Raw genomic sequence first — 23574 nt, 5'->3', positions numbered from 1 at the left:
GATCTTACTCTGGAAGAAAGAATAAAAACTAGTATAAAAGGAATCTGAAATGCACACTTCTGGCTGGATTCACAGAGTTGGTGGTGTTCCAGTTTGAAATCGATTTCGTTGAGATCAAGTTTGGTTAAAGGAATTCGTATTCACCATGTGTGTTCTCATAGCTGACCTTGCATAAAATCCAGGCTGTGTATCCCTTGGAGAAGCAACTAGTGACATATAGGAAAGGAATGCCAAACTTTATCTTTGGAATTCAATCCAGATGAGTTTATTGGGTGATTTTCAACCTGATTTGAAAGCCCTGGATTCTGCTCTTGCTTTCATTATTTCCTCTTGTTCTTTTAGTTTCTGGTTATTCTTTACCTTTTTGTTTAGTGTTTATGACTTTTTCTTAGAGTAGGGTCTGTCTCTGCAGTATCCACTACCAGGCTTTAAACATTAGAGGCATCCATAAAGTTTGAAGAGAATTAAATGGAATTTAGAGTGGATTTAAATGGGAAGTGAGAAAATTTGTCCAAAATAGCATTTTAAAATGTTTTCAGGGGCACCTGGGTGGCTCAGTGGGTTAAGCCTCTGCCTTCAGCTCAGGTCATGATCTCAGGGTCCTGGGATCGAGTCCCGTATTGGGCTCTCAGCTCAGCAGGGAGCCTGCTTCCCCCACCCTCCGCCCCCTGTCTGTCTCTTTGCCTACTTGTGATCTCTCTCTCTGTCAAATAAATAAAATCTTTAAAAAATGTTTTCATATCATAATATGCCTTATTTATCACCGAGTAGGAGATAAAGCATTCCTAGGTATATAGGCATATTCAAGTCTCTGAGAATAGCTGGAGTATAGAAACGTTTAATCTTATTTAAATTATATTACTCAAATTTATTTGACAAATACATTTTTTTCAAAGGGTCTGGACTCTTCAATAGACAGAAATCACCTGAAATTAATTTAAACCCAACATGGAATTTTCTGGCTTATGTAATAAGTAAGAATTCTTAATGAGTTCATAGAATGGAGAAGGTGTAGGACCTCAGGGCCTGGGACTTGGGACTCAGCAATCTCTCTTTTCATCTGTTTTTCTCTCTTGCTTTTGTCTATTTCCTTTTGGGTCTTGACCTCATTCTCTCCTAGTGTGGACAGTCTGTGACAGGCCCTTTCAACATAGAGGGGAACAACCTCAAGTGAAAGGAAAAATGTTGATCTTTATACAAGTAAAATACTAATTAACCAAAAGGGTTTGGTTCCTGCCTGAGTCACATATCCATCCTTTGGATCAATCACTGGTATCAGGGGAGGAATGTACTAAGATTGGCAATATTCAGGATTTTTGTCCACTTAGATGGCCTGGTCAGTGTGGTTATGTCTAGAACCTTTAAGAGAGGAGTTTGGACAGCTTATTGGGAATAGCAGAAATAATAACCACCATTCATTCTGTCAATAGATATTTGTTCAGCCTTTCTCTTCAGGCACTCTTCAAAGCATTAAAGGTATAACACTGAACAAAATAAATGGATATTTCTCCCTTCATGGAACTTACTTTCTAGTGGGGTGGCAAGTAGTAAAGATAACAGCTAAAACGTGGCATGTTTGTGATAAGTACAAAGAAGGAAAAAAATAAAGTAGGGAAAAGGAGTGAAAAGAATCTGTGGGGAGAAGGAAGTTGATATTTTAATTAATGTGGCCGGGGGGATACTCACTGGTGAAAAGGTGACTTTTAAATAAAGATCCAAAGGAAGTGAAGGGGGAAGCCATGTTTCCTCCAAGACATTACATTCAGAAGCAACAGCAGGTGTAAAGGCCCTGAGGTTAGAGTATACCTGGCATGTTTAAGGGAGGACATGGCGTCTGGAGTGGTGGGCATGGAGAAGACTGGAGGAGAACAGGAGGAAATAAGGTCAGATTGCAGATAAGAAGCCAGATGATGTTGAGGTTGTGACTTGTCCTGACAGCATTGCCTTCCCTCTTGGTGAAATGGGCTTTGAGAAGCAGAATGGCAGGATCTGACTCCTGATTTGACTGCTCTGGTTAGTTTGGTGAATAGACTGGGGGATGTGCAGAAGCAGATAATCCAGCCAGGAAGCCAGTACCATTATCCTGGAGAGAGAGATGATTGTAGCAGATGATAGTGGACGAGGGTGGAGGCAGTAGAGGTGGTGAGAAATAATCAGATTCTGGATATACTTTGAATGTGGATTCAATAGGATTTGCTGGTAGAATGGGCATGGTATGTGAGAGGAAGGTGAGTGTCTAAGATGACAGTAAGGTCTTGGCCTGAGCAATGAAAGGATGGTTGCCATTAGCCAGATGAGGAAGACTACAGGAAGAGCCAGTTTGAGCAGACTGTTGGTGGGCTCAGTTTTTGGATAAGTGAAGTTTGAAATGCTTATTAGACATCCAGGTGGAGATGTTCTAGGTCTGGAGTTCAGGGAAGAGGTCCTGGCTGAAGATATAAATATGTGCGTCATCAGCATATAGAAGGTGTTTAAAGGCATGAGCTTTGATGAACTCACCCCGGGAGTGTGTGTAGATAGGAAAGAGCCACTCAGGGGCTGAGTTCTGAGGTACCTCAGATACTGTATGTGTTTATTTTAGAAAAGCTGTTAGTTTCTCTGAGAACACTAGCATTTCACAAACACAGTTTGAGATCTGCTGAGCTAAAGGAACATGTCTTTAGAACTACATCTCTTTAGAGCATGTAGAATATCGTTTACCTCTTTTAGCCTTAAAAATATACTCCTGTTTTTCCAATATGGGGATGATAATCTCAGTAAATGTAGCATAGTACTCTAAGACATTTTGTAGAGGAATATAATAGACTGTGGGCTATTTTTCATGTGTTGTGAGTCAGGTAGTTAATTAGTGACAGATCTGGACATAGGTTCTAGAGTGAGACTTGGGAAGCTAACTTTCCTGGGCATTTGATGGATTTTGGTTTGATTTTTAGTGCTACAGAGCTCATTCTTTCCATTCATAATATTTATTACAGCTGAGTTATGTGCAGTGTAGGTGCCCAGTACAATGGGGGATAAATTATTCTCACCCTCAGGAAATTTGGAGAAAAGATTTAAACTTTCAAAAGTATGATTCAGAAGTGAGTGCTTCCAGAGTTCCCAAGAAAGTGGGGTTGAGATAGTTAAATGGCTTATGCTTAGATGTTTAGAGGAGGTAGAAGGAAGTTTAGAAAAGGTAGAAATGTGGAAAGGAAAGTTTTTATAATGAATGTGGGAGTCTACATAAACTGAACAAGATTATCAGATTACCTGCCTAATTAGACAGAGCAAAGAGTGTGCTGGAGAGATGGGAAATAAAATCAGATTATTATGAAGCTGTTGGTAGTGGGAACTCTCTGGAAAGAACCCAAGGAGGATTATTCTAGGAATGATATTTTGTTAGGCATTTGTGCCACTTAGCTGTACCCTGTACTCTACTCTGTGTTTTAGAAAACAATTCGTTACTGCAACTTCCTTAGGTGATAATAACAGTTTTGGCAATTTGATGTTTTTAGACCCTTCCCATGGCTGCTGCTCTTTCACTATTTATAGACTCAAATAGTTTTTTTTTTTTTAAATATTAACATTTTTTGGAGGACTAATGGTATAAACTTTGGAAAATTCCCTTACTTCTTAGAAGTAGTCATGTTCCTGACATCTAAATATCTTGCCTTTGCTTTTTCTTTGTGTTTATTTGGTTCCACTAAATTATTAGCCCTGATGTCCTTGCTTTTTGTCTCATAGCTTGCTTCTTGTATGCACTACCAAATTTAAAAAAATTCTGTAAAAATGCTAATGAGGGTGATAGAGTTTTAGGGATTACTTCTCGTGTCACTTATTTTCCCCAGTTAAAACTCTGCATATGGGGGTGCCTAGATGGCTCAGTAAGTAGAGCTCAGTAGATAGAGCATTTGAGTCTTGATCTCAGGGTCATAGGTTCAAGCCCCACATTGGGTGTAGAGCTTACCAAAACAAAACAAAACAAAACAAAAAACAACAACAAAAAAAACAAAAACAAAAGAGAGAGAGAAAGGAAAAAAACCTAAAGATGTGATCCATATATACTATGGAGTATTATGCCTTCATCAGAAAGGATGAATACCCAACTTTTGTATCAACATGGATGGGACTGGAACAGATTATGCTAAGTGAAATAAGTCAAGCAGAGAGAGTCAGTTATCATATGGTTTCACTTATTTGTGGAGCATAACAAATAACATGGAGGACATAGGGAGATGGAGAGGAGAAGGGAGTCGGGGGAAATTGGAAGGGGAGGTGAACCATGAGAGACTATGGACTCTGAAAAACAATCTGAGGGTTTTGAAGGGGTGGGGGGTGGGAGGTTGGGGGAGCCAGGTGGTGGGTATTAAGGAGGGCACGTATTGCATGGAGCACTGGGTGTGGTGCAAAAACAATGAATTCTGTTATGCTGAAAAGAAATTTAAAAAAAAAAGGGTGTGATGAAGGGGAAAAAAATGGAAATTGTTATTATAACCCCTATAACTTTTTTTTTTTACTGTAACCTTTTTATTAATGGGGGAGATTGGACCATGTCTGCCATTTCCCATCTCAGCAGTAATTCATGGCAAAAAGTACTGAGTTCACTGGTAACTTTTGACCTAAGGGAAGGGCTTTTATATTGATGATTAGTATATATCAGAAATCTGTGCCTTTCATATAGCCCTGCAAAGTTCTTATCTCCATCTTCCATGATTGTTGAAATGTCTTTCTTGAGCTGTGGGAGGTGTTTCCCATTCATTGAAGCATGCTTGAACAGGCCTATTCTAAGTGGAACTTGGGGAAGCTCAGGAAAGGGACAAATAACACTTATAAAATAAGCTTTCCAAGTGACCATAAGAAGCAACCTTTATTCCCCGAGAAAAATCTCTTTATACTTTTACCCTTCTCCTCAAATTTCTGCCTACCATCCCCCCTTCCTCCTTAGCTTACTTCTCAGTTCTCGTTTTCATAGTTCAAGGTTGCTTGAACTACTTCTGTGGTTGTCCGCTGTATCTCCTGCAGCAATAATCTGTCCCATTAACATTCTGAAGTGTTAGCACACTTGCCATTTAGAAGGAATTCTCTATTTTATGTTTTCCTTTACCTACTTTCTTATTCCTTGCCTTTTCTTGGTAGAAACATTTCTCAAAATAATTTTACTGCCTGTCTCCACTTCTTCACTTCCTGTTCTTCACCGGGCACTCTGGTGTCCACCGTAACTGCTCTTGTCAAGATCACCCAGAACCTCCATCTTGATGAATTTATTCATCCATTCTTAGTTCTCATCTTATTTGAACTTTCAGCAGCCTGTGACTCAGCAGATATACTTTCTTCATCGAGCCCTTTCTTCACCTGATAGTTGGTGTATCCTGGTTTTCCTCCGACCTGACTGTCTACTCTTTGAGGGTGTCCTCTGCTGAGATCTCCTCCCATTCCTATAAAAGATAAAGTGGCCCAAGATTTGGGTCTTATCCCTCTTCTCTATCTACACTCACACTCAAGGTTGTGTCATCCTGTCTCATAGTCCTAAATTCTCTTTATGTGGTAATATCTTCTAAATGTACGTCTTCCAACTTCACCTTTCCACCTGGACTTTTAGTAGGCAAGTCCCACCTAAAACATCCCAAACTCCTTATGGTGGACTTCAAGGCTTTTACCACCTGCCCCCCACACCTGTGCAATTTTTCGTTTGCTGCTGTTTTCTCTTCTTTGCTCCTTTAACTACCCCTGCACTCACCTCTTACTCAACCTCTCTACCAAGCTCCTTTCTGCCTCGAGCCTTTGCACTTTGTTTTCTTTGCCTAGAATATTCTTTGAGCAGATCATTGCATGGCTTGTCCCCTCAATCCAGTGTAAAATGTACTTCTTCAGAGGCTTTCCCTGACTACCCTGTCTAAAATAGTACCCTCTAACCTGTTTTATTTTTCCTTCTTAACACTTATCACTACTTTAAATAATATTTGATTTCTCTTCTGGTGGAATATGACCCAAGGAAGATAGAATTTGTTGATCTATCCCTGTATTCCTAGGGGTTAGATCAATGCCTGACTCATAGTAGACTCTCAACTTACGTTTATTGAGCAAGTGAATAAATAAATAAATAGTTTTATATGTAAACATAGTTTTAGGTGTAAGCCATGTGATTATACCTTCAATATTTTTGAATCCAAAGTACAGAGTAATGTTTATTATAATAGAAGGGTTAAATGTACTAGAAAAATGGCTAGCTAGAGCCTGTTGTGTGTAGATTCATATAAAGGAATTGCCTTGGGTGATATATGGAGTATCTGGTTTTGTTCCTTTCTCTGGAAATAAATTGTGTTTTCTTGGCTCTTCCCATGCAGCTGAAGAATAAGTTCATGAAAAAACTGCCACGCGATGCAGAAGCCTCCAACGTGCTTGTTGGGGAGGTTGACTTCTTGGATACTCCTTTCATTGCCTTTGTCCGGCTCCAGCAGGCGGTCATGCTGGGTGCCCTGACTGAGGTCCCTGTGCCCACAAGGTAAGCTGCTCCCTGACCTGCTGGGGTCTACTGTGTGCTTACGGAGTGATTTTGGCTAGAGAATCAGAATGAGGATACATCCAGAGCACGCATATTGGAAAGGCTTAATCTGAAATAATGATTTAGCCTGTCTTTCATGCTATTAAATTACTTGGCACTTGAACACACAACCCTGAAATCAAGAGTCACATGCCCCTCTGACTGAGCCAGCCACTCATAATAATATTTTTAAAGTTTAAACTATAAGTATATGGATTTTACAGATGAAGAAACTGAGTCTGAGAATTTAAGTAACTTGTCCAATGTCATACAGATGGTAAATGTTTCAGAGGTCAGAGTTGTTTTGGGTTGCTCTACATTTTATCAGATACTTGGTAACATATATATACACACATACAAATGTGTGTGTGTGTGTGTGTGTGTATATATATATATATGTGACTACATATATATGTATATATATGTTTATATATATTTATATATATATTTTCTATATGTGTGCATATATATATATATATATATGCACTCATATAGAAAAATCATTAAGCCGTACACTTAATTATGCACACTTTTACTGTTTTGTGTTGTATCACATCAATTCTTATTCTAAAAGGGAACATATTCGGATTATTACGATCATGAACTCACTGCACCAGTCTATCTACCTTGCAGCTGAGCCCGAGAGTTCGAAGCTAGACTGACCGAGTGCCATAGGTAAACAGGAGTTAATACTTCACTTCAGCTTGTGCTGAAGAAGCATTTAAAGAGAAGTTTGTAATCTTCAAGTTGACATCATAAAATTATCACGTGAAGGGGGTGCTTTTTTGTGCGTCCTGAGCAAGGACAAGTGGCTTCCATCTCTTTTAGTTTTCCTCACATGAGCAGGAAGGGTTGTGACTCTTCCTCAGTGATCTCAGATGGTCTCAGCCTCATACCCTGAGACAAGGGGATCCGGGTTTGCTTTGAGCCGGGTTGGAAGAGAAATAAGAACCTTTCCTTGGGGCTTCCCGAGTCATAGATTATAGGCTATTTTTTTTCTTTTCATACAGGTATTTTCTCCTTATTCTTCTATTTCTTAGACACTTAAAATGGGAATAATACTGGTCGTTAGTAGGCAGCCAGTGGACAAATGGCAAAGGAAAGGAAATGATCATAACTTACTCAATTAATGGGATCATCACCATTCGTGTTTTCTGTAACTCGGTTGTTCACTTGAAAACATTCCAGCTGAGCCTTGCAGTTCTACCTGAGCGATCACCTGCTGAACCACTTGCTGACTCAAATCATGGCTTACGTCCAGCTCTTGGGCCCCTATGGTTTCTTTCATGTCTCTTTGGACTAATTTTACTGGGGCTTGAAGGAAAAAAAAGCATGTCACAAAGTGTTAAGTTGCTCTTGAGTTTTCATTTTTCTTACTACTTTTCTCTAGAAGTTACAAGAAAAAATATTTTAAGGGGATTGTTATTTAACAATAACATGAGTTCATTGTGCAGCAAATCATGACCATTTGTGTATCTCTCTTATCTGCTCCCGTCTGGCTCATTCTTTTCTTCTGTACAGGAGAGTGTTTCCAGTCTACAGGTGAAACACAGCATCATTTGAATGAACAAAAGATGCTCGATAGTTCAAGGGAATGTAATTCAATAATGCCATAAAACTATTTCAGGGCAATAATCTGAGCAATATATCCAAGCATGTTAACATTTTTCCAGGAAACAGTTTTATCCATTTGCTGTCCTCTGAACCAGTGCATGCTATAATCACTGAGTAGGGTGTCTCATTAGCCTTTTTGTGTATGAGTAATGTGGGGCCATTTACAATGGCTGCATCCTGTGAAATCCAATCAAGGAAATCCCACAAGGAGTGCGGTAGTCATTGTGAAGGACTGCCTCTGTACTCGGTGGTGTGCTTTAAGGCGCTACCCTGTCCTACCGCGGGGAAACCTGAAAAGTCTGGTTTTGTTGACATTTGCTAAATGTCATTTTTTCCTTGAGAAGGGGGAAGAAAGTTATGCTCTTACATTTATGATTGTTATTATTACTATATGTAATAAGTAATATTATGGCCATACACTTTTAAAGAAGCTGGATCTAGCAGCTGTATGTAGCAACAAGGTTCTCTAGTTAGTTACTGGCTGAATGTACTTGAGCTTGGTGCTTGGACCTGGACTGGTGCCAGCTGGGTGGATGCTACCTGCCTAGGGGCCCTTCTTGCCATCTATGTGAAGGCAGACAAACTGTTCCTTGATATTTGGCGACTTGATAGGATAGGTTTATGATTCTCCCAGTATCTTGTGGACACTTGGCTCGCTGTCATCTTCTGTCTGTCCACGAAGGCTGCCCCTCACCCACATTTATGAGCGATGTAGGGGATAAGTAGTTTCACAGCTGAGAGAAGGAGGCAACGGGGAGAATCATGTGCAGTGCTAGAAACAGAACTGCAGATTTCTGACTTGAAGCCAGGCTTTTGAGGAGAATCTAAGGAGCTATGTAGAGTGGATTTGAGCAAAGTATATTAAGGTTTTCCCATGAAGAAAAAGAAAAGACCCTGATCAGTTTGCTCTTTTCTGATCTTGATTTTCACATTTAAGGCAAATACTATGCGGTAAGTTCTGGTCCTCTACAAAATTAGAATGTTTACCCTTTCCATATCAGTGTAAGTTAATATGTGTTTTATGTGATATCTGGTGATGTGCCCGAGAGCAGCAGTTTGTGCTTAATTATCAAAACCATAGAAAATCTCATTTTAGGGATTGGGATGGAGATCCTGCTACTTCAGTCCTGTCGAGTCCAACAGTTCAGTTGCTAGCTGCTGCTTACCATATGTAATATGGTTGGTTATGGTGCGTTTGTGGTCCTCATTCATCTATTGTGGAAGCTACAGTTTAGCCATCGTTTACAAAGCTGCTAAATATGAATAATGGCTTATTTGATTCACTGCTGTTTTGAGAGCAGGGAGTAAAGGATTGGTACATGCTGAGTTTATTCTAGAAATAGCTGTGATATATCAGGAAGGGGGGGTGCACATCCTTTCTGAAAAGATTGAGTGGTTTAGGAAGGCCGGCTCTTTTTCTGATATTATGCCCTGTTTCTGCCTACAATTATTTTGTGGATGTGAGCATAGTCCATTGGTTCCGGACAGAGATCATCTGGTACTTATTTTTGTTGTGGAGAATGCTAGAGGCACCCTCCCCAGGCATAATTAGGTCTGTGAAAAAGCTCACAAGAGTAGAGGAGCCTCATGAAGGTTCTTGAGACAACTAGCACTATCAAAAATTCTAACTATGACTTTATTTCTGGTTATGAGTGGATAAAAGGAACTCAGTCACATAAATTAATTTATTTTCCCCAGCTGTCAACATGGCTGTGCCCTTCCAGCCACACAAATATGATGTTTACTCTAATTTGTTAATCAAGATAAAAGCTTCTGGTTAAAAATAACATCTGTCCATTGACAAAAAACAGCTTGGGTCATGAAAGGAGTTTTCAGTAAGTTATAAAAGCTGAGTTTGGCAAGATGTATTTCTATCATAAAAGTTGTAACAGCTTTTGCTTCTTTGAGGGTTAAAAGGGAAAAGCACATGTTTCAGGCAGAGAGAACTTCAACTTGATGAGTTGTTCTGTGTTGCTAGTCTTCCAGACCTCTCATCGCCATTTCAACAATGCAGTCCAAATTAGGGGGTTCTTAAGGGTTTCTATTCCTACAGAGGAAATTCTCGACCTGAGGTGATGTTTCCTGCTACCTGCAGATGGCTAGATTTCTTCTATCATTTTAAAAGGTTGACTTTATTGAATGGACCCTGACTGGAGTAATGGAAAAATTTCACTGATATGTAACACTTTGTTTCTGTTGGGCAGAATTGATTCTCCATTAAAGGATAAATAAATAAATACATGTATTAATAAATATTTATATATTACATAAAATATATATCTGGTTTTTAAAGGAAAAATTACATTATCCAGGAAAGAGAAATTGTACCTTTATATTTAAGTTACTGAAATAATATAATTCTCATATGTTGGGCTTATTCCTATAATATATATTTTAGTCACTATTGGTCTACTACTTCCATTCGTTCTTTGGTACCAGTTAGCAGAGACCAGAGTAAATATTTGCAGAAAACTTATGCCCTCATCTCATAGGGCTTAAATTAGAGGCTCCATTACTCTCCCAGCTCTTGGAATAGTTACCCATCATCTGCCAAAGTTTATTGAGGACTACCAATAACTGAGCGTATTTGTCTCACTTTCTAACACAATAGTATTTTTGACTTTGTTGCTGTATAGCCAACCTGATAATTAATTCATGTGTTAGTTGATACACGTGTATTTATTTCCATGATGTGTATTTGTAAACTATCATGGTGACGGAGATGCTAGGGCGAGGTAGGAAGAGGTACAGATTGGTTCTGGAAAGATTTTATATATTCTGTCTTACTGAAACACTAATGTTTAGACACATTAAAATAGCAAAAGATGGTGAATAAAGGAAACCCTTTATTTAAAAATGTGTCAGTTAAAGGATCCAGGTGTTTGATATTTTCTCTTGCTGCCCTGCATCAGTCCCCTTTGCCTAAAACTATGTTCTTACCACCCTGACAGCTGGCCATTGCTAGACAGGCAAAGAGGACTGGGGAATGTGATGAGTACTGATATAAATTTGAACTGGATTTATATTTTGCTTTAGTGGTTAAATATATTTTGCATGTGTTGCACTCAAATTAGTGATCTGTCCCTTTAGTAAAGTACATTTTACTGTCATAAGGAAGTACTTTATAATACTATATGTAGTGGTATACAATTTAGGTCCAGCTTCGAACAAAGAAAAGTTCTAGTATCAATTGAACTTCAGAATTAGAAGAACTAAAAATCCAATTTTAATAACGACTTCCTTCATACTTGAACAGACTTTCATGCCTGCCAATTGCTTTTGCTTTTTCATCTATTGTGATAACACTTGAAAGAGTGTGCCGCCTCATGCCGGAACTGGTTTCTAAGCAAATAAGTATTGAACAGTTTTATGGTTATTTCGGTGTGAAATCAAAACATTCAAACTTTGAGATACCTTCTTATATTCTTAATTTCTGGTTTTTCCCCCTTTACCTTTTGGATTGAATTTTATAATGAAAAGAAGAAATTATTTATTCAAGGGCTTTTTGGAACAAACCCTAACACTTTGAGGAGTACTTGCTGTCAACCCATTTTTATTTAAAGTGGGGCATATAGGGGTTCCTGGGTGGCTCAGTTGGTTAAGCATCTGCCTTCAGCTCAGGTCATAATCCCAGGGTTTTGGGATTGAGCCCCACATTGGGCTCCCTGATCAGCGGGGAGCCTGCTTCTTGCTTTCACCCTACTTGCACTGTCTCTCTCTCTCTCTCTCTCTCTCTTTGTCTTTTTCTCTCTCTCTGTCAAATAAATAAATAAATAAAAGTGAAGTAAGGTATATCAATAAATAAGCAAAAAATAAAATTTTATTAAACTATTCCCCCACTATCCCTGGTCCCATAAAATTTACCCAAGATTTCTTGTTCCCAGCTAAGTATCCACAACATCTTTCACCAGGGTGACCTGTGGAAGTCGTAGGTTGGCCAGGTAATACTAGGCAGAATTGTATGCTAAAAAGGACTGGAGGTGAGAAGCCCTGTCTACTCTCTCTCATTTTCTAGGCACAATCTTGGCTCAGCCACCGACCTCCTTGAGCCTTAGTATCCTCACCATTCAATGGGAATAGGATACCTGTCCTTATTACAAAAGGGTATATGGAGTTTAAATGTGGTGATGAATGTGAAATGCTTTGCAAGCTTTAAAAAGCAGAGCCAACGTGATATGTTCATTTTTATTGCCCTTCTTGTGTACATGTTAGGTGAGCCATGATTATAAGCAAGTGAGAAATGTATCCATGTTGACTTTTATTATTTGATTTTTCTTAGTCACTTACATACTGGGTTTCTTCCTCCCTAGTCAAGACACAAGCTAAGTGGGGATAAGCTCATTATTGCAAATTTCAGGACCTACTTGCCATAGAGCAGTGAGTGCACATTATCAAGAAAACAAGCTTGGAAAGGAAAATGAGGGCACCTACCAAAAAATTTTAACTGTTTGAGAATGATGCTTTATTTTGAATTTCTCTCATATTTCTCTTTCTTTACATTGACTGTCAGCATGTGGCTTACTTATAGAGGATTTGGTTTTTGCTGACCTCCAGTCACTTCTGAGCAGAAATATTTCTTAAAAGTACAGAGAGGATCATTTGTCATTACTCGTATTGAGTAAGGAAAAGTCAGAGAAATCTGAAGATGTCCTAAGTCTTTCTGGTTATTGTGCTTAATGGGTTTTCTTCAAAATTCTGAAAGTCAGTAGAAATGGTGAGGGAAGACAGTTTAAAAAAGGGAGACTGAATGACTCCCAAAGTGAAGTTCTCCAGCTCAGTGAGAAACTTCTCAAGATTTCCATGTGAAATTCTCCCTTGCCTCCAGAGAAACAACAGTTTGTTGAAAGAGCATCTGTCACGTTACCAAGAATATTGCCTTTGTTTTAGAGATGAATTCTAGACCTGTGCTTTTTATCAACCAAGATAAACGTGTCTGGGTTTTATGTATATTAACTTTGATGAAATGTGTTTTATAGCTTTTGCTTCTTTCCTCTTCCATTAGGTTCTTGTTCATTCTCTTAGGTCCTAAGGGAAAAGCCAAGTCCTACCATGAGATCGGCAGGGCCATTGCCACCTTGATGTCTGATGAGGTAGGCGATCCCGAACGTGGCGATCTGTGAACGTCGCTCTTGTGCAGTTTTTGTGCTGGGAATTGGCGGTCACGGTGTATTCAGTTAGAATTATGTGGCTACCCGTCTTCTCTAGGACATGAGGCACAGTCATTCATGGCAGAGAGCAGATCTCTATCCAGTTTTCAAAAACAAAAAAAAAATTATGCTGGAATAAGATATAGTTTCTTTTCTTTTGCGAAGCATTGCAATTCTTCAAACTGATATATGTGAAATATTCTTGAAAAAGTTCACATCACTGTGTTAATTTAAGCTTTATCTCTTAAAATTCTTAACATATTCATTCTGGGAGTTCAGGTGTCCACATACCACATCAGAAATAATGGGTTCTATAAAGTAACGCATAATGAAATGGATCATGCATTTTTTTCTTAGGTATCAGAAAGTACCTGTTTTTATGGTCTTCTTATCTTGTGGGAAGGAATTATACACACACTAAATTGCCATAGCAACTGTTACTGCAGAGTATCTAGTACTTTGGAATTATAGCCTTACTCTCATAACAGCTTGAATGTTGTTACACACGTTTTAGACACGATGAAACCCTAAACCCTAGTCTCAGTAGGAGAAATACAATTAGGATATGGGATCACTGATTTCTGCCTCTGTGTCTTTTTAGCTTACTATCTTCCCAAATGTTTTACTTTTGCTTTATTACTCCATTGTTAGCTTCTCTGTGTGTTAAGTGGAGAATAGGGCATTTAGTTATGGTAGTTCAGCTTGATGATTACTCACATGGTTGCTTAATGTGAGACCAAGAGCATGGATGCATAACTATGCTGGTTTCCCCCCTTGAAGCAACTAAGCCTCTCAGGGGGTTCTTTTATTGATTTCTGTATGTTTATATTTTCTTAAAAAAAGAATCCTTCCTCCTAAGATGTAGCAATGAGAGATGCTTTAGGCTCTAAGTGACAGAAAAAAAATCTGATTTATAGTGGCTTAAACTATTTGGGGTTTATTTTTTTGCTCACATGTCAGGAAATTTGGAGGTGGGCAGTTGCCGGAGTTGGTTTAACGTCACCGCTTCATGATAAATCAAGAGCCAAGGCTCTTGCTTTGTGGTCTTAAGATGGCTACTGCCATCAGCCCTAGCCATCTCTTCTGTATTCAAGGCAGGAAAAAGGGGGCGGGAATGTTAGCTGGAGCTGTCTCTTTTAACAGGTATCCTAAAGGTTTCCAGCATTTTCCTTCTATCTCATTGGTCAGAACTGTCAGTCCTTATCTTCAGGGGCTGCTGGAAGAGTGACTCTGACTTTCCAGTCTCTGCCGTTGCCGTGCCCGCGGCGGACGAGGTGCTGGCACCGTGGACGGCCCTGCCCTCAACCTCACAACCCCCAGACCGTGACATGTTATTTGTTTGACAGCTTTTAAAAATTCTTGTCGAAGAGAAGAGATTTAGTAGCAGTCTTTAAGCATAGGCAAGGACGTTAAGCAGGAGCCAGCTTTTCTCCTGCAGACTAAAGAATTTGACTTACGAGGTATGAAAAGGTGTAAAGGACTTTTCAGATCATGAGCTAGGTTGGAAGAACGGGATGATTGGCAAAGAGGATTATGTGCGTTCTGGAAGCCCCTTCTTTGGCTATCTATATAAAAGATGACGCGTTTGCTGCCTTGGATGGTTGAGTTATTGCTTCGCTAAAAGGTTAGACAGACGATCACCTGCTTAAAGCCCTTTGCTTTATGTGTTACCAGTATAACTTGGATTTTTCTTCCTTTAATAGCTGACATTATTTGTGTGTTTGAGAGTTGCAATGTTTGGGTCTTAACCCGATCTTAACACTCAGCTTGAACTTTTCCTTTTTGAATTACCAGCAATGGTTTATCCCTGTCGTTTTGATTTCAGAGAATGACTCTTTTGTGTATTTCTCCAAACCATTTTCATCTGGCTTCTACGGCAGCTACAGCAGTAATGGTGCCTACCAGTGGGAGATGAAAGGCAATGTTGTGTTGCAGTATTGATAAAAATAAAAAACATATAAAAGAAACCACTGTTTTCTCATGCCTCTACTTATATTCTTTGGGTTCACAATCAGAATAGCAAAATAGTTGGGGACAAGCTGATAGGAAGTATGAGAATATGATTATACTGAATATATATTAAATATCAAAATGGATTATAGATTGCCTTTTTCATGCTCACCATGCTGTGTGGCATGCGAGGCATGTAGAGGCACATAGAGGGTTCTCTTGTTGATCAGCACATCTCTCGTTATCCTTTAGGTGTTCCATGACATTGCTTATAAAGCAAAAGACAGGCAGGACCTGATTGCTGGCATTGACGAGTTCCTAGATGAAGTCATTGTCCTTCCCCCTGGAGAATGGGATCCAGCAATCAGGATAGAGCCTCCCAAGAGTCTTCCATCATCTGACAAAAGGTAAATTATCAGGCAATGGGGAGTTTTCATCCTTGGGGAGGAGGCTGCGTGCAGAAAAAGAAATGGGGTGAAGTGACTATCCTAATACTGTGTTTTCAGTTTCCCATGTAACTTGATGTATTCTCTCAAAGGAACCGCATAAGTGCTTTGGTTTGGCATTTCGTTGACACTATAAAATGGATGGCGTACGTTGTTATTTTATTTGGTGATTGCAAGCTAGAGATCTCAGATTATGATATTGGAATACACTGCAGGATTTTTGGAGAATGTGTTGGGGACTTCCTCTATGTGTAGAAAGATCGGTTTTCTCAAGATGAGTCCCTATAGACTTAAGAGGTCAAGAAATTGGGTGAGATAATTTTGGAGAAGTCATTTTCTGGAAATCTGTTATTTTCTAGGTGAAACAGTTTCTCCTCTTGTGTAATATACAACTCATTCAGCTTTTTATTCATCAGTCATTTGTCTTCCCTCTAAATATAACACTTTAAGAATTGCCTGTCAGGGTGGCAGAAGGATATAATGACCTTTCTCCCAATCTCTTCATCAGTCTAGTGCATGACACAGCTGAGAAGCAGATGAATAAAGTAAACTCATAATTCTCTTGATTTCTGTTGTCTTGCTTAGAAAGAATATGTACTCAGGTGGAGAGAATGTTCAGATGAATGGGGACACACCCCATGATGGAGGCCACGGAGGAGGAGGAGGGGGACACGCGGATTGTGAAGAATTGCAGCGAACTGGACGGTAACTGATGGATTCTTTTGACATTCATGACGAGGCTCTCTTGAGATCTTAATTTCCCTTCATCTTCCTATCTGCGTTTGAATCACCGGCCAATAGACCTTTATATTGATTAGCCACAGGCACTGGGGACACAACAGTGAATTAAACAAAAACCCCATGTCCTTTTGGGTCTTCCTTTGTAGAAGTGGGAGACAGAACTGAGAAGGTGAAAATACCTGGTGATGGTTTTCTGGGGAAAACTAAAGCAGAAGTAGGGAGTTTGGTGATGGGAGAAAGGTATTCCAATTTAAATAGGGTGGTCAGAGAAGGCTTTGCAGAGAAGTGCAGCCTGTGAGGAAAGTCCTGAAGGAGATGTGGAGACAGACCCAGCAGACAGGGGGTGGGGAGAGGAGACAGCAAAGAGCCTGTGCTATGTGGTATGTGGTGGGTTGACATCCAGGCCATGAAGTGCGAGAGAAGGTGCTAGAAAGTCAGCGGGCCTGTGGGTGGGTGTGAGTGAGCGGCCGCAAGACAGCCATGTGCCTGTCTTCCTCATTTGGCTTTGGGATTCCATCTCTTCCCTGTACGTTTACTTACAAATGGGGAATGTGTTATAGAAATGAGGAACCCACAGGTCATATAGTCTTCCTAGCCTGCAGCTGGGGATTCAGGTTTTCCAGTTGCTTTTGTAAGTCTCCCTTTATGATACTTCTTCCTTTTCTTTCCCCTGTTAGATTCTCCATTTTCTTTTGGATTAAGTAAAATTTAAGTAGGGTACTCGTTTTATGAAGATAGGACTTTTTAAGGGCATCAAGGTTTTTTTGGAAACACAAAGGTATGTCTTTTTAATATGCAGTTGAATCCGAATAAAATGATTTTATTCCTCTGATGACTGCTTGGGTTTCTCTCTGAAATTGAGGGGACATTATTTCCCTTCCCTTTTTTCTTAAAGAATAGAGAACATAAAACCTTCTCTCCCCCTATTTTTTTCCTGAATAGTTCTTCACAAACTATTTTTAGTATGAACATCCTTTTCATTTTCTATAGGTATGAGTTCAGGATTCAGCTTCTTTCTCTATTTGTTTATTTCAAGATATGAAACATTTTAATAGAGGAAATATGGATTTCTGAATTCCTTGCTTTATCTGTTGTTAACTTTCAAGATTGCTTTTACAAAGTGTAGGTCACTAGGGAGATCAGTTTTGATAATGATAAATAATAGTAATTATGATAGGATTAATACTTTATGTATTCTTTTGACAGTTTAAAAATAATTTTATAAAAATGAGCTCATTGGTATGCAACATACAGAATTATATCATGTCTTTAAAATTCAACTCCTTCATTTAATAAATAAATAATAGAATTCCATGCTTGTATATTTCCCTTCTTCCTAAATGCACTGAGTGTGTGCAGCATGCCCGGTACCATGCTCAGCCCTGTGCCTACTAAGAAAACAGGAGTAGACCACCGAGTGCAGCGAGGGCCAGAAGCCCCTCCCCCCACGCTCCCCCCAACAGTCCTAATAAAGTATGATAGCCTGCGGTGGAAATCTGAACTCTGAGTGGAGGGCCAGGACTTCAGAGAGCTGCTGAATTCGGAGGATGGGCCTCCTAGACAGCAGGCAGGTCATGGGGAAAGCTAAGATTTGAGGTTTGGTTGGGAGGGTAGGTTGACTGATACCCAAATAAAGCAGTTGACCTATTCATGTGTGGAACGCTCTTCCTCCTCATGCTGGCCTGGCTTCCTCCCTTCATTCCTCTGGGACCTTATCCCCAAATCCCCTGCTTGGAGGTCCATTTTGGCCACTCTAATATTTCAGCCATTCCTTCTCTAGTACTTCATAACCTTCTTCCCCACTTAATTTTTACCTTGATTTTTAGCACCATGAATTTGACTTCTGTTGTCTGTCCGCCATCTAGAAATCAAAATCCCAGTGGGCAGGTGTTTGTGTTGTGTCATTCCCTGGTGTGTCTCCAGCACCTGGAGTAGGGCTGGGCATATCGGAGGTGCTCAGTAAACACTTGTGGGATGATGAATGGGGCTGGCAAGGAAACTATGGCAAGATTATAAAGGACCTTACATGCTGTGCTCACGTGTTTGGATGTTTCTCTTCAAACAGTGAGAAATTTTAATTCATCTACACTATTCACTCCCGTCTAAAAACCAACTGTCTGTTTTTTAGGGAATGTGACACCCAATTTAGTGACCACAACAGAGACAGATAGAAGAAAATGTATTCTACAGTTTTCTGGTTTTCCCTGAAGTGGTTAAGTAGAGCTTGTTGATCCCAACACTTGGAATACAAATTCTTTGTGGCTTCTTAAGTTATCTCTGGGTTAATTTGATGGCGATTTGTTTTACATTGTCACATGTTTGCTTTCTCCCTGCCCAGGTTCTGTGGTGGACTAATTAAGGACATAAAGAGGAAAGCACCATTTTTCGCCAGTGATTTTTATGATGCTTTAAATATTCAGGCGCTTTCAGCAATTCTCTTCATTTATCTGGCAACTGTAACTAACGCTATCACTTTTGGAGGACTGCTTGGGGATGCCACTGACAACATGCAGGTGGGTTTGGTTTGGGGGAAGACACAAATAGTGCAGCCCAGATCGCCTTCCTCGCCCCTGCAGCTCAGTGAGAAGCAGATGGCCTTTCAGTTACTCAGCGTGATTTTCTTTCTTTTGCTGGATGCTGCATTTTACTTTGCTTCTGGCCTGCTGCTATATTTCCAGCATTTTAGTAATCACAAAAATAGCTCGATGAAATCTGGCTGGAGTCACAAGTGGGGAGAAGAAGGAAAGGAAATGAGGATATACAGTTCTGTTTGGGCAAAAGCGTCTCAGCTGCTTTAATTTTGTGCAGGGCACCAGGTTTAGATCTCCTACTACCTGGAGTGCACAGACCGTATTCTGTTGAACTTGATGAACACACTCTTTCTGGGAATGCGTGATTAGCTTCATTTTACACATGGGCAAGCAGTCATCAAAAAATTGAGTGATTTGCTTGAGGTCGAATTTGCATATCTATCAGTAGAGCTCAGCTTTAAGGAATGGAGGTTAAGAGTTGTTTCCCCTGTTCTTGAATCTGCCTGCCATTAAGCTGCAAAGACCCTGGCTTGACTTATTTTGTACAAAGCACAGTTTGTTGGTTACTCTGCGGGTGCCATTTGCCTTCCTTTTGTGTCAGTAACAGCTAAAGTTTTTGTGGTAGAGAAGATATATTGGATGCCCTCCATGAATCAGAAAAATACGTACGAAGCTAAGAAAAAAAGAAGCGTGCTAGGTGCTGAATACGGAGTAGTGAGTGAAGCTGGTATTTTGTTTTCCTAAGGTCTATTTATTTGAGAGAGAGAGCGAGCGCTTAAATATTTGAGCAGGCATGAGTGGGGGAGGGGCAGAGAGTTTTCAAGTGGATTCCCTGTCCAGCGTGGAGCCCCACAACCCATGAGATCATGACCTGAGCCTAAACCAAGAGCAAGTCACTTCACTGACTGAACCACCCAGATGCTCCTGATGCTGATATTCTTATGAAAAGAAGCAGATTCAAGCCCTTTCCAAACCCCGTCCTTCTACTTGAGTTTATTACTTATTAACCTATGTGACATTCATCAGTGCTGCCAGCCAGCCTATTAAAAAAATACAGCTGATTCCAAAAGATTGCTTTTCTTCTACCTTTGTTTTCTTTTCTGTGCATCGTCATGCTTTAGATCCTGCCGAAACACAAAAATGTAATGGAGAGGACATAGGACATCTATGTTGGCCCAAGTGACACGGGGGGGAAGTCACTTTAAACCATTGTATTTAGTCAGTGAAGGGCGTTTTTATCCCTTAGCCCTTATGTGCTATTACATAGCGCATTGATCCAAAACTTAAAAGAGACTTGAAATAGCCATTTTATCCTTCTCTCAGGTTTCGGGGGTTGGTTGGTGGACTCATCTGGGGTGGTTCCCTCTTTGGGCCTCACACATTTGTAGTGTGGTGGCAGCTGGGGTTAGAGTCACCCAAAGGCTTCATAGTCACATGTCTGGTGCCTAGATTGGGATGTCTGGAAAAGCTGGGGACTAAGGACTCTGCCCATGACTTTTCCACATGGCTAGCTTGGCTTTCTCACAGCTGGGGATTGTGATGACCCTGGAGAGCTCATGCCCTATTGGAAAGGGCCAGTGGCCTCTCAGCTGTGCTTGTTTCCCTGTGAATATGTGCTCCGTATGATTTCACTTTCTGATTTTCAAAAAGAGGCTGAAAACTCAAATCTTCTTATTGAAATCTAGTGATTTTTAAATATTTGGAGCTAATTAACATTTAAAAAATAACATTGCGCTGACCAGGAAACACTTATGTGTTATGTCCCCAGGAGAGACCTGCCCTGTGGGGAACAGAAATGAGCATGGTAGGACACAAAGATGAAATATACTGATAGGGTGTTTCCCTCTTATTCATAAGATAAGAATGAATAAATTAAACTGTAATGGTGATGTCAGTAATAGTATTTTTATAAGTCTGCTCTATATCCAGATTGAACAGTTTTCTTCCTCCAAGTGATAGCATAATGATAACTAAATCAGATTATTCAAGAAAACAAGTGGAGAAGAGAGACTGGGGAAGCACCGGGAGGCCAGCACGAAGAACATAAGACAGGCAGCCACATTAGGAAAATGAAAGAAAGCTGTGATTTTGAGAGAGTGGCAAGCTAAGTTCTTTCTGTCTTTCAGAAGACGTGGAGACTTTCTTGTGCAGATAATTTTTCAACATGTAGCTTTCCGTGAATGTTCTTTTCATAGAGATGGAGAAATTACAATACTTCCTATATATTAATGTATTGGCTTTTTAAACTGAATTGAACCCCTTTCCAGCTTCATAAGATGTAGCTTTAAAACACCGCATCTGAGATGAGGAAGAAATCTGTTAAATTCTATTGTTGATCTCTCCAAGGTGAATTAATTTCCATAAGTGCAAGTTTGGGAGAAAGTAAAGGATTCTGTTGTATAATATGTGCAGTTATTGTGGGTATCTCCTTGGTGAGGAATGTCATAGGAAGGGCCTTGCTGGTGGAGTAAGCAGTTTTCTGAGTTCTGCAGCCTTTAGGAGAAACATAAATGCTTTCAGCACATCAGAATTCTAGGTTGTCTGCTAAAAGGACCATTTGCTGGGTGTCACTCCTAGGAGTCACTCCTATATATGTAATATTAATTATAATGAATATTAATCATAATAAAATACATGTAAGTTTCATACTCCCACATACAAATTAATTCGAAGAATTAGCTTCTAATCTAGGAGGATATTTGCCTGACATATTCTGCTTATTTTATTGATAGATTTTGTAACCCCTATTGATAATTCACTGAAACTGTGAACTCCATGTTTTAAGTCTTTGGAAATATTGAAGTGCCTATTTTTCTCTCAGTTCCTATTTTTTTCTTTGAAGAACGTATTGGCCAAGTACTGCAATTTGGTACTTGTAGAAGTCACTGTGGGTAGCAGAAACACTGAAAAAGAAGGATGGGAAATTAATGATCGTTAATATATATTTGTTGAACTGAATAGTCTATTATCTCTTTCTTTTGGGGAAACTCGTGCTATTAGTGAAGGTGCATAGAGCCAAGCACTGGATTTATAGATGTAAAATGATCTGTATAACTAGAACTTACTAGTTAGGGTGCCACACTTCCCCTCCCCAACTCAGTCGTTTTACAGTGATTTTACATATCCCAGTATTTTAATAGGAAACATTTTACCTGTAGCCATTGTTCTAGATTTTCTTGCAGTGGTAGATGACTCAGATTGAGATTTTTATTGGTTTTATCTATTTTAAGGACTAGAGAGTAAGGTGACTTAATGTGTTGAAAAGCATCTCAGTACCGAAACAGCATGTCCTTGAGTATACAGAAGTTCTGATGCTCTAGCAGGAGGAATCTTGATGTGGCATCAGGACAACAAAATAGTGTATGGATTTGGTGCTAAGTCTCAGATCTTTCCCAGGTGCATGTCAGAGGCTGATTTATTCCTTTGCAAATATTTAAAGAGTGTCTACTGTGTGACAGACACTCTTTTAAGTGCTGGGGATACAGATAAGTGATCAAAATAGATAAGAATCCCTATTCTGATGGTATTTACAGTCTAGGGTGTTGATAAGGCATTCTTTTTCTGTGTCTCCAAGAGGTACCAGTAGTGGAATGTAGTGGGCTTATTTAGGGGGTAAAGTCCTCTCGGTCTATTTGCTTTTCGAAACACTAGATCAAGACTAAGCAGAACATTGGCATCGCCTGAAGTAATCTTCAGTTATATCACATGCCTTTATAATGTGGCAGTGGGTTATTCTGAAAAGCCCAACTAGCTCAAATGAGTCAACCGAGAATAGTGTCCTTGCTTTTAAAGGCAGACAGCTCAGAGATGGTTCACAAATAGGGCCTTTATTGTCAAGCTACAAATAGACATGGGTGCTGGTGCAAACATGTTGTGAAAACACAGATGAGTCACTGTACTGTTGTTGTTTAAGCAAACTCTTCTGCCAGGAGGTCTTGCCTGCTCGAAGACAGAAATTTACATTTAAGCATTTCTTTCAGAGCTGAAATCTATATATGTAATATTAATTATAATGAATATTAATAGTAATAAAGTAGATGTATGTTTAGTATTCCCCCATACACACTTGTGTGTCTATCTATTCCCACATCATCATTAGAAGCAGATCTTGGATATGGATCATTTCCCATGGACCTAAGTTGAAGTGGAACAGTCGAAGCTACAGTGGCTTCCGTTATAATCAATTGATAATAGCCTCCTAGATGACTGTACAAATTTCCCAACTTGGCATACTCGTTGGACCCATCAGCCTGCTCTGAGAGGATCTAAGGCTTTCAGAGGGGGTGTTCATGGATTCCTTAGGTATAGACAGTAAAGTTTAGCTTGGGCTTCTGGGGTGACTGAACCACTTGGCCAAGAGATGACCTTAGATTTATCTAGGATCCAGCCCTGGCTTGTGCTTATTTCCTGTTCCTGTGGTTCAACAACAAAGGACTAGAGCGTGTGGTTTTTGAGGTCCGGGAAACATGCAACGCTCTTATTATCTTTCTCAGTCCCTCCCACTGTAATAATGCTCTGGTCCCCTTGCTGTGCTCTGAAGTAAACAAAGGGTTTTCAGTCTCACCATCCTAGAAGCATGTCCTTTCCAGAACTCAGCTCTGTGACCATGCATCCAAGTCACTGCA

General features: G+C 39.8%; 1 protein-coding gene across 2 annotated transcripts in view; it reads left to right on the top strand.

The window, feature by feature from the left end:
• SLC4A4 (solute carrier family 4 member 4) overlaps positions 1–23574 on the top strand; it is a 353934-nt gene that overhangs the window by 226357 nt on the left and 104003 nt on the right. For both annotated transcript variants that reach the window (XM_045987257.1, XM_045987268.1), the window contains 5 exons: positions 6324–6481; positions 13137–13224; positions 15484–15638; positions 16263–16382; positions 18757–18931. In XM_045987257.1, the coding sequence (XP_045843213.1) occupies positions 6324–6481; positions 13137–13224; positions 15484–15638; positions 16263–16382; positions 18757–18931 (696 nt within the window). The remainder of the gene's footprint in view (positions 1–6323; positions 6482–13136; positions 13225–15483; positions 15639–16262; positions 16383–18756; positions 18932–23574) is intronic.

This window comes from Meles meles, chromosome 2 (genome assembly GCF_922984935.1).
Source record: "Meles meles chromosome 2, mMelMel3.1 paternal haplotype, whole genome shotgun sequence".
Classification (NCBI taxonomy): domain Eukaryota; kingdom Metazoa; phylum Chordata; class Mammalia; order Carnivora; family Mustelidae; genus Meles; species Meles meles.
Note: the sequence above shows the minus strand (reverse complement) of the source record. Positions and strands in the feature narration are given on the sequence as shown.